The sequence below is a fragment of the Thermobia domestica genome, chromosome 4 (genome assembly GCF_964235325.1).
Source record: "Thermobia domestica chromosome 4, izTheDome1.hap1.1, whole genome shotgun sequence".
In the NCBI taxonomy this organism is placed as follows: domain Eukaryota; kingdom Metazoa; phylum Arthropoda; class Insecta; order Zygentoma; family Lepismatidae; genus Thermobia; species Thermobia domestica.
In genome coordinates, this window is record NC_137457.1 from 296,762,197 (window position 1) to 296,774,813 (window position 12,617).

The 12,617-nt window shown below is 36.5% G+C and overlaps 1 protein-coding gene across 1 annotated transcript; it reads left to right on the forward strand.

The window, feature by feature from the left end:
* Positions 1-10,949: 10,949 nt before the first annotated feature.
* Positions 10,950-12,617, forward strand: LOC145683179 (uncharacterized). Its single transcript, XM_081754544.1, has one exon. It carries the CDS (start codon positions 10,950-10,952, stop codon positions 12,615-12,617), a length of 1,668 nt encoding a protein of 555 aa, XP_081610670.1.

A 12,617-nucleotide genomic window follows, 5' to 3' on the forward strand; every position in this document is an offset into this window, starting at 1 on the left:
TATTCTGCATATCCTTAGTAGATTCACTAATAAACTTAATAGATACATTAGTCTATGCTAAATATTAGAAACTGGCAGTGGCATATTTAAGGGGGCTTCCGGGCTTAAGCCCCCAAAATTGTAAATGAAATATTTGAGTTTTACGTCCTACGATTATGCCGGTTAGGCTAAAGGAGATGGTGGTTATGAGAAATGAATGAAATGGTGGAATGAAGAAAGTGGGAGGAAACGGGAGAACCCCGAAAAACCCACGAGCACGGTATTTGTCCACCACGAAGTCCACACGGCGCGAGCTGGGACCGAACCAAGGACCCCAAGCACCGGAGGTGAACGCTTTACCACTGAGCCACCGCCCCCTCCCCCGTAATTGTATTTACTATATTAAAGTAAATAAAATATCTTGCAGAATTTTCATATCTTCAGGAATAAAGTCAGCCAAGCCCCCCCCCCCCGAAACAAAATCGTAAATACGCCACTGGAAACTGGAGTCGGTATTGATCACCTTACTGTATTTACCAGTAACTGCTATTTCTTTAAAAATATCGAATCAGATGAACAAAAGTATATTAATCCTTACATGACAATTTTGTATTTTCAAAATGAACTCTAGTCTTCAACTTCTTTAACTATAGGAAATTGCTCTAAGAAGTGAATGATCATGGAAGAATTGGCGGAATGAAATTGTGGGAGGAAACTCATGGACACGATGTTGTCCACCACAAATTCACTTGGCCGGAGATCGAACCAGGGATCCTACGCACCAGAGATAAGCGCTCTACCACTGAGCCCCCCATATTAGGCGTAGAATTTTAAAATTTTGTATAAATAATTTTGTCCCTACGACAAGTGGTTTGGTTTTGTTTGGTTTAGCTGTGTATAAGACGATATTTTATGAAATGTGAACCCTGAGCGGGGAGTGAGCGTTTACGAAACTCCAGTTATGTCAAAGTTGAATCAACTGAGGGACATCACGCAAAAAGACCTCAGAAATGTTTTCGTGCTATTATAGATGACTTAGACATGCACCACACCATTTATTCGGTGGAACTGTGCAATCGGTACCTGAATTCAAATTTAACTTATGGGTCCAATGTGCAACAAATGTTGATACGACTAATAAGGATTGCCATCTGAGGCTATGCAGTTCTCTGATTATTGTACAGAATAACCGGGAAGTTTATCACTTCTGATAAAATATGGATCTGCTACAGCAACCAAAAACCGTCAGTGGTTGGATCGTGATCAACGTCCACGACGAGGGGGAGGATACATCATGTCGGTCTTCGTCGAGGTGATACTAGCACTGTGAACTCGATGAATATACGACAAACTTGCCCTCAAGAATCCAGAATTGGTCAATAAACAACATTGTGCCCTCATGTTGCATGAAAATACACAATTATAGTCTGTTTCAAAACATAACAGCCTTGTCTGACAACACTACCACTCTTGTTAGGACGGTGGTTGGTGGATGTTGTCAAATGTCTATTGTCGTTAGGCAGAAGAAGAAACAAGAAAGAAAAAAAAGGGAAACAAATTAGAAATAAAATACATAATGTAATATTATTACTTTTTGTGATAATTGAATTACAAAATTGGAGAAAAGGGAGCGTTTGGCAATTTTTCCTCTTCCTAGCCGATTGTTTTCTTATGGCCTGTTGACAAGGAACAGAGGCGTGTGGGTGTTCTGTGCATTTTCAGGAATCGAGGCTCTCTTGTTCTGAAACCTTGTATATATGTCGTTCAAAGGACGGTACACTCTCCCCTTGAATTGCAGTATGAAAACCTTCCTCTCCACCGTAACCACCGATCTCTCTCCCACTGAGTACTACCTCTTCCGACATCTCTAGTATTCTTTGGGAGTGAAGATCTTCTCTGATGACTGGGTGATGCAATGTGCGGCTGAGAACTTCATGGCATTGCAAACACCAGGCTTCTTCCGCCACGGAATGCAATCGTTCGTTGACTGAGCGATAAAAAAAAAAAAAAAGGTTGCAGACGCCAACTATTTTTTTAAAATTATTATTAACCACGTATTATACGAGTTTTTTTTTTAAAGGGGAAGGAGATTTGGCAATTACGCATCTGGGCAGAGATTTCATTCGCACTAACCTGAACTAAGTCTATGGCCTATGGAACCCGGAGGTTCAATGCCGCAATCACAAAAGCTCTCCACTGACTTCTATCCTTAGCTTACTGGATCCAGTTTCTACTTTGTATTCATATTTCTACGAGATTCATCTTAATATTGTCCTCTCATCTACGCTTCGGTCTTCCTAATGGTCGTTTTCCGACTGGATTTCCAGTTAGTACTTTGAAAGAGTTCCTACTTTCTTCCATTCTGGCTACATGACCTGCCCACCTGAGCCTCTTATATTTGATTACCCTAACAAGGTTTGATAAACGGTATAAATTATGTAGTTCATCGTTATGAAATTTCCCATTCCCTTTCCTCTTGGGTCCGAATATTTCGCTTGAGGACTTTATTCTCAAATACTTTCAGTGTGCGTTCTTCCCTCAGAGTAAGCGACCATGTTTCGCAACAATACAGAACAGGTATGAACATTGTTTTAGCTTCAAATTTGTCGACAGAATTCACGACAAAAGATTTTGTACTGAATAATAGTACTCTGGTCACTCCACAGACTACAAACGCACACGCTGTTCTAGAGACAACCGTTCCACCATCCTATGTGGCATACACTAACGGTTCTAAGGCCAGTGACCGTTATTCCCATTCTCAGGCTACACAGTATTGCCATATTGAAACTTTTTTCCAGAATTACAAATACTACAGTCAGTAAAACATCATATACATAATTATGGCCCACCTTATACAGCGGGGGACACTTCTAAATGGTACACCTTAGCCGTAAATTTCCATATGGCTGTACCATTTAGAAGTGTCCCCCGCTGTACAATAATTAAAGAAACGAAATCATTCAATTTTGTTCTTCCATTACAGAAATAAACGAATGCAACATATCTGTCAAGCTAGGTTACCACCTGCAATGTATCCATGCCACAGTAACCTTCATTGAATTACAAATTACGTGTGTTAATGTCGCATGAATACTTATTAAGTTTCATTATCTCTATATATAGGGAGAATCATTTATCTTGGAATGCATTCAACTATTAGATACAACACACATGCAAATATTGATAGGGGGGACATTGACACACTCTGAAATACGAGGAAAGATCAGAAAGTAAGGTTACAAGCCTGCAGTGAAACGTGCATATATCATTTCATACAACCAATACAGCCATAGATGATACATACATTAAGTTATTTTTCGACATATATTTATAACGGTTGAGGCACTTATCGCGTCATGGGTGAGTTTGAAGATTCCCTCCTGGTAGAAATCATATCCTTGCATGCTCAGCTACGTTGTCACGAAGTGTTACACCTCCTCGTCTGAGGCGAAGCGACAGCCTCCTATGTGCTCCTTCTAGTGCGGGAACAGGTGAGTCGCTTGGAACGAGGTCCGGGCTGTAGGAAAGATGGTCGATGATGTCCCAATGAAGCTGCTTCAACAGCGTGGTGGTCTTCTGGACTGTATGTGGCCACTGCGCTCCTGGTCGATGACGTTTTCTCCACCAGCCGCAAACTTTCGACATCATTCTGCGGTATGCTGACGAGACATTAGTCTCTCTGTAAACTTTTACCAGCTCCCGGTGAATTTCAGCCGCGGTTACATGTTCAGCCCACAGAAATCGAATAACTAAGCGGACTTCTTGGCAAGAGCAGTTTTGCAAACGAGTCGCCATTTAAATTTACCATTAACTAGCGCCGTGTGTGGCGGGTAGCTGAAACTCTGCATAGTTGCCAAATCCATGTATTAAAATTATCGCAAGCTCCTCATTCCTCTATAACAGACGAAACTCCAGAAATGTCGGCCCTGTGACATTAGTTTCTGATCCTCTCTCGTACAATCAGATTAATAGTCTTGTTGATCCAACATGAAGTTTTATTTATTTTTTTTTTTCAAATGGCACTACGCTAGTTTAGTAACTTATATATATTTAAAGTACACATATTAAACGTAAACGAACGAGATCACATTGATTACTGAGGGTTATAAACAAAGGACGCTATAATATTCCAAACATCCACACTTTGGACACCTTTACAATAATGCAAGTGAACCAAATGGGGTAATGCACATTCAAAATGTCTTCGTATCAAATACTTTCATCATAATATGTCTCAGTTCTAATAATAATAAACTTTCAAGAGATTTAAAATTTCACTATTTTTGAAAGGTTTTATTTAGAAGAAAACTGCTTCCGTGAGTATCACATCAAATCACGAGACGTAAAGATCATAATTTCGTTTATAGCTGTTTGATCTCTCACACCGTGTTGGTGATATTGAAAATATGGTTGGAGATTGCATACTAACTAACTAATATTAACATATTTGAGGAAAATTTTTAAAATAATAGTTGGTATCCTCTGCTTCTTATATAAGATTACAGCAATAGTTTTCGGTAATTGTATTCGCAAGTTCTAGTAATTATATAATTGTAAGCAGTTTGCAAATTTTACAAATGCTCATCGTATCTCCGGAACGGTTTGAGATATCAAATTGCTGTAAACAGTATTTAATTATGCCCTTTACGTGTACTGAAAACTTCATATGATTGAATTTGATACTTATCTAAGCAGTTTCTCAAAATAAAACTTTGAAAAAAGTCAAATTTTTAATCTATTCTTTTTTTCTATTTATTAGAAATGCGTCATATCATGGCCTAAGTATTCTGCACTATCACTTCGTTCTTCTCAGTTGCACTATTACTGTTGTAGCGGCCAGTAGCGTACCCAGGAATTTATTTCGGGGGGGGGGTCCAAACTAAATATGAAGGTATTTTATATTAAAATTCCTAAAATTGCCCCTAAAATTAGGCTAAATTTTAAAAAATTCGAAATTTCGGGGGGGATCCGGACCCCCCGGTCCCCCCCCCCCTGCGTACGTCCCTGGTAGCGGCCTCCAAAATGTGGACGTTTACCGACGTTTATGACTTAGCATTCTTAGTTAGTAACACTAAAAAATAAAATTGGTATTGGATGTAAATTTGAACTATAATAATCTGACGTATTGTCATACAAAAAAATAAATAAATAAATAAATAAATAAATAAATAAATAATAAAATAAAAAAATAAAAAGCAACACAATCTAATGGTATTGTAGAAGTCTTTCAATTTAACGTTCCATGATTATACCCTGTAGACTAAGGGAGACTAATGATTAAGGCAAGTAAATGATAATGGAATTGGTGGAATGACAATGTTGGAGGAAACGAAATGAAAAGGAAATGAGATCTTTAAGTTTTACGTCCCACGCTTATGCCGGTTAGGCTAAAGGAGACGGTGATAATGAGAGATGAGTGAAATGGTGGAATGAAGAAAGTGGGAGGAAACGGGAGAACCCCGAGAAAACCCACGAGCGCGGTGTTTGTCCACCACAAAGTTCACTTGGCGGATGGAGGAAACGAAAGTATCCGGGAAAATTCATGGACACGTTGTTGTCCACCACAAGCTTACTTGGCCGGGGATCGAACCAGGGAGCCTACGCGCCAGAGGTAAGCGCTTTACCACTGATACACTATGCTCCCCTTCTAATGGTATTGTAAAGTATTTGGACTGTGCAAAATTTTACAGTTTTCTGTTCCATTAGTTGAAAAGTTATAATGACGTCCCAAGACAAATGGACCACCCTGTATATAAAAGAGTAAATCCACTGACTCACTTATTCCCATATCTCCGAAATTATTAGGTGTAAAACCTTGAAATTTTATGGAAAATATTCTCCTGTCATACCATACGCGGTGTGTAGATAATACGGAATTTTGCAAAATTCGACTCCTGAAGGGACAAGGACTTTTTTTTTTTTTTGTCCACCCTATCTCTGAAAATATTAGGTGTGAAACCTTGAAATTTTGTATAAATAATATCTTGTCCCTAGGTTGTGTATAAGACCTGATTTTTGTGAAGTCCGACTCCGAGGGGAAAACGAGGAATGAGCGTTTTTAAATCAATTTCAGTGCAATTGAACTTGCACTAACATGTATTTTGAAACCAAACATACGAGGGCAATTCGAAAAAAAAAAAAACGTTTGCCCCTGTGCGAGAAATGGCCGCGAAGAGCGATGTCAGTCCTGTAGCGAAGTGTGCAGTAGTAGACAGTGAGAAGTGGAAGGTTATGTTGCACTTCACTCGACCACTGTAACAATTGAAAATATACGCTCCAATAGAAAAACCCGCCAAGATGTGAAGTTTGTGCGGTAATATGATTTTTGAGTGCGAAAAAACTTTCGGCACTTGCGATTCATCGTGAACTGTGTAGTGTTTACGGACCACACGTGACGAGTGAAGGTGTCATACATGAATAGTGTCGCATGTTTAAAGTGGGCGCCCATCTGAAGTTAGCAATAAACTCGTGCAGGAAATTGACAAAACGGGTCCGTGAAGTCCGTCGGTTCACGATATCTGAACTTCCTGTTCTATCCTCAGACACATGAAACAACAGTGGCTTGCATCACATCGTTTCGACAATTACAATGCACTTTACTGGCAGGTGGCTTTATTCCCAGGCGAGATTTTTTTTTGCAGCAGGAATTTCAAATCTTGAAAAGCGTTATGACAAGTGCCTCAATTTGATTGATGAGTATGTTGAAAAGTAATATAATTCTGTACTTTTCTTATGTGTACAATAAAAGTTCTGTATCTGAGTGTACAAAGGGGCATCGTAAATTTTTAATCATCATAGTTAAAAAAAAAATATATATATCAGGATACGGGGATTGTTGTGATTGTAGTTGTTAACCCCTCTCTATGAGTCATCACTCAGATTTACATATTTCTGTTAGCGTTCCTTCACTTTACAAACACCGTCATTGTAGAAGTCTGTACATTAAACCTCTCTTCCACCTCATGAATGACGTCATCTCTGTTGTCAAAATGGCGATCACGCAACGAATTCTTCATTTGAGGAAACAAGAAAATTCACTGAGTGCGAGGTCGGGAGAATAAGGCGGATGCTGCGATACCTGGAAGCCACACGCCCTTACTTTTTCGACAGCAGAGATAAATAAGCTGGTGCTTCTGAAAAGGTGTCAGCAAAAGAGGAACCCAGTGCGCAGATACCTTAGACATGTGAAGTTCGTTATGGATAATTTTCCACACACTACCATAACTGAGACCAGTCATAATCTTTGGATTGTTATACGTTTGTCTTCGAGGATTACACTCCACTTTCTTCACAGTGGCCGCATCGTCTGTCAGGTATGGTCTTCCAGGTCTTTGGTCATCTGTGAGGAGCATATGACTAGTTTGGAATTTCCTTTTCTACTTTACAATGGTGTCATAAGATGGACAATCATCACCAAACAAAGCCTTCATCTCGTCATGAATTTGTCTGGCCTTATTATCTTTCAAACACAAGACCTTTATCATACTGGAAGCCTCAATATTATTCATCTTGCACTTTAGTACTTTTGGCACATTTTTTCTTTCTTTCTTTCTTTTTTCTTTTCTTTTTTTTTTTTTTTAAATCATTAGGAGCTAATTTCCTTAACATCATACACATAAGAACCAAACATAACACTGTCAAAATTTCATAATCGTATCTTAATAATTTTCTGGTGATAACTAAAAGATTTACGATAACCCCTCGCATGTCTTGATAACCAAACAGCGTTACTTTCTTTTTTTTAATTGCTCGTATATGCATCTACATCTTTCAAATATTTTTCATAAACCTTATTCTTTCCGTGCGGAAAACAAGCATTCTGCTAATTGGTATTATAAACTGACTATAATCATTTGTTTATAATTAACATATTTCTTACCTGCACAAATGAAAAAGATTAAGTATATACAACTTCTCATAACAAAAACAGACTATTTTTCTTTTAAGAGGTAAATATTGGTAGTGTGAAGTTAACCTCGATAAAAATAGTACTTTGTGTGTAAGTTTTCAGGTAGCTTTTTTTTTTTTAATGTCCTTTTCTTTTGTTCCAAAACTTAGTTCCCTTTACAATTTTCTAATTTTTTCACCAGCTTATAACTTCAAACTGATGCACTTTTCCACTCACGTTAATAATTAATTTTTCCTTTCGTTTTCTTGGAGGGGACGGAAGGGACGTATCTGATTTATAATGAATTTCTTGACGTTAGTAGCATAGTCAAAATTACCATGTATGTAATGCACAGGGGGACCACATAAGTTCCCTTCTATATACAGGATGAACCTATATGAGTATGAGTAGGGGGGATTAATGGGGACGTCATCAGCGAGGAGGATGAACCTACAAGATGTGCACAAACTCCGGGAGGTGATTCGTGACATCAAAAGAAGACAAAAAGTTCTCTTGCATTTTATCGAATTCCACGTCGTGTACGAGTGACAGAAAGTGTCAAGTTCAAATCGACAATCGATTCCTGACAATTGGAAAAGAACAGGAAGATATGCACAAACTGCGGGAAGTGATTCGTGACATCAAAAGTAATTAAATGTAGCTATGAACATAAGCAAAATGGTACATTGGGCAGTTGGGCAGACAGAGATGGTTTGTGCACATCTTTCTGCTCCGTTCCAATTGTCAGGATTCGATTGTCAATTCCAAGTTGGCAAACGAGTAGGTTTGTTTTTTTGGATTACAGCTTTCGAAAGTAAAAAGTTAAAAAAATTTAAAAAGTACGATAATTAAAGTATGTAAATCAACTGAAGTCTTCGGTGAATGTGCATCGGTACAGTGCGCCAGCAGACACGCTGTCTTTTTATGTTTCTAACTTAATGGTGTGAAGAATGGTAGTGAATTTGAAGTGAATTGAGTGAATTGGAGAAATTTGGCTGTATAATTATATGAAGAAAGGTTGTGAATTGAAGTGATTTTTTTCTTGGAAGGCAAGTTTTCCGTTATCAGTGGTCAGTGTTATTACGGTATAATAATGTAGCTTTGTGAACACGAGTGTTATACATAAGGAAAAGCAGCGATTATCAATTCCAATTTAGTAGTCAAAAGTGTGTAAGTGGATATTTTGAGCCTTTGTACTTATAAACTTACATAAGCAAACAAGGTTTTGTCAAGGACCTGAGTGGCCTACTTCGGAACTAAATAGTGAAGTCTAAGAAACTTACAAATAGAGCAAGGATTCTTGAAAATTCTTTCACAAGGAAAGAACACAAACTAAGTGGTAAAGTACATATATAGATTTACATAAAAGGGTGTTAACTCAGATAGTACCGGTAGATATTGTAGCATGTGGATCGGGTGTGGTGAATACTTTCTGATATAGCTAATAATATATCTTAGAAACTTAGTACTTTAGTAGATAAATAGTGCATGTTTGTTTCTGAATAACAGAAATTGGGAAAAGAGTTATTATACTTTAAGTATAAATTTAAATATAAATATGGATAAAAGTAAAAATACCTTTTGTTTTCAAAAATGTAAATACAAAGGAAAGGACAGTGGAGAGAAAATGGTTGCTTGTGATCTGTGTGGTAATTGGTTTCATCTACTTTGTATAGGAATAACAGCTGAGGAAACAGAAAGTAGAGACATAAAAATGAAGAAAGTAAAACGAAAAATAGACGAAAATGAAATAGAAGGCTTTTGGAGCTGTGAAAACTGCAAACGGGAATGGATAGACTTAAAAAAGGGGAAATATAGTAAAGCGGAAGACGTACAAAACCTATTAACTGTAATACAGCAACTTCAAACAGAAATAGACGAACTGAAGAAAGTGATACAAAAAAAGAGATGCACGTGCGGAGATGAAACCAGTCAAACAAATACAGGTATGAACTTAGAAGATAAGAATTCAGAGACGGTAGAGGATAAGAAACAAGACAAAACAGAAATGAAGAATCCAGCAATGGAGGTACCCAAGCCAAGCAACAAGGAACAAAATTTCCAAGAAGCCACAGAAGGAAGAAGCTCCGAAGTATGTGAAAATGTAAGTGAAAGGAGACAACAGAGAGAGAGCATATCTGGAAAAGAAACAGGTAAAAGATTCAACACCAGACAGAGTAATCTTGAAGAAATAACATACATAGAGACAATTGGGGAAAAAGGAGAAAATGAAGTAAAAGAGCAGGGAAAAGAAGAAAAAACCAGGGAAGAAAAACAGCAAGTTACACAAAATCAGAAAGAACAGGCAATAAGTGAACAAGAAGAAAAATACTGGAAAATAGTAAAAAGAGGAAAAAGATCAAATGCAAATATAGAAAGTAAGCAACAAAATCGAAATATTAAAAATATCTTACAGGAAGAAGATGTATTGGTAATAGGAGATTCAATGTTGAAAGGTGCAGCGAAATTCTGCGAAAAATATGGAGTAAAGACCCAGGTTTTCCCAGGAATTAGGATAAATGAATTAGAGAAAATGATGGAGAAAAATAAAAAAGAATATAAAAATCCAAAAGTAATTGTAGTGCATGTAGGAACAAATAATATAGGGAAAAGAAACGGAAAGCACCTGATCCAAGAAATGTGGGAGTTCCTAGAAAAAGGTAAGGAACTATATCCTGAAAGTAAATGGGTCGTAAATGGATTAATATATAGAAATGATGTTTATGAAGATACTATAGAAAAGCTAAATGATGGCATAAATTGGGTCTGTAAACAGTTAGAAACGGTTTATGTAGATGCAAATAGAAGACTAACCAAATATGAAGCAGCAAATGATGGAATACACCTTAACTGGAGGGGAGGGTGTTTCTTAGGACAACAAATCTTGGAAGAATGTGAAAAAATCCTTGAAATAAGAATTATGGAACGGAATTATTGACTGGAAGGGAAAGCAAGATGGAGTAAGGTTGCCAGAAATGAAAAAGTAAATAAAAATAATTCTGTAAATATAAAAATAGGTTGTTTAAATATTCAGGAAGGGGGAAATCAAACAGAAAAATGGAAGGAAATTATCGAAAATATGGAGGAACTAAATATAAACATAATGCTAATTACAGCAACAAACATGAGGGATGAAATTGCTCCACCTTTGGAAGATACTAAGTACATGTGGGAAGGGAGAAATAGAAAAACTGGAGAAATCAAAGGAGGAGGAGTTGGAGTTCTAATAAATAAAAATATAAGTATCATAGAAAACAAATTAAGATGCAAAACCAAAGATGTAAAGGATCACTTATGGATAAAGGTAAAGCTGGGGGAAAAGGAATTATATGTAGGTGTAATATATTGGAGACCTGAAAAAAATCTAGAGTGGAACACGGAAATATATAATTGTGTAAATGAAGATTTAAATGAAATAAGAAAAGAAAATGTAGATTACATAATAGGAGGAGATTTAAATGCGCATTTGATAGAAACGGAAGGAGAAGTAAACAAAAATGGGCAACTTTTATACTCACTAGTAGAGGATTTTAATTTAGAAATAGTGAACATAAGACAAACACCAGTTAAGAAGACATACTTCAAAAGAGAGATGGCTACTACTATTGATTACTTTCTTGTTAGTGAAAAAAGCAGGAAAATGGTTAAAGAATTTGATGTTGATGAAGAGGGAATTTACAGTGTAGGAAGTGATCATAGATTAATAAAAATGGAGCTATTTGATCAAGAGGGCAAGAGAAATTACCCCAAAAAAATAAATAAAAGAGATCAAAACAAACCTACTATTAGAAGACTGGAAAAAGAAGAAGATATAAAGAAATATAAAGAGAAATTAGAAAAAGATTACACAAATGAACTAAGCTATGAATCTTTAGTAACAAAAATTAAAAGTGCTGCAGCTGAAGTTACAAATGCGAAAGAAGGGAAGAAAGGTTATAGAGAAAGTAGAAAGTTCAATTGGACCAAAGAAACAGAAACAAAAATTAATATAAGAAAAGAAAAAAGCCGAACCCATAGACTAATACTAAAGAAATTCAAGAAAGGAGAAATCGGGAAAGAAGAAGTAATTCAAGCATGGAACGAATATATAAACAGCAAGAAAGATGCACACATAGCTAAAATGAAAGAAATTAGAAATTTCAATGAAGAAATAGCAGAGGAAATTAAGTCAGGAGGGAGAGAAGCAGGGAAAAGATTCTGGAGATATGTTAGACAAAAGCAAAACGAAACAGAAAAAGAAATTATTCTTAGAAATGAAAAGGGACAAATAATGAAGGACAGGACGGAAATTGAGGCGTACTTAACAGATTGGGCGATGAAACACAATTGTGAAGAACCGAAAAATGAAACAAATAAATTAGCAAAAATGAGTAATGAGAGTGCAGAAGAAGAATGTCAGGACTTAACTAATGATATTGAAAATATGGAAATAGAGAAGGCTAGGAAAAAGCTAAGAAGAGGAAAAGCAACAGGAACAGATGAGGTGTCAAATGAGATGTTAATAAACTTAGATAATAAATATTTGGAAAGTTTAAAGAATATTATGAATAATATACTTGAGTCAAGAACCATTCCTCCAAGTTGGAAGCAAACGAAGATTAAGTTAATATATAAAGGAAAAGGTAGAGATAAACATGATATAAAAAATTATAGACCAATAGCGATTACCAGCTGCGTATATAAGTTTTTTGCAATTATTCTAAGAGATAGATTAATGAACTGGCTAGAGAAAAAAAAATTTAAGTGA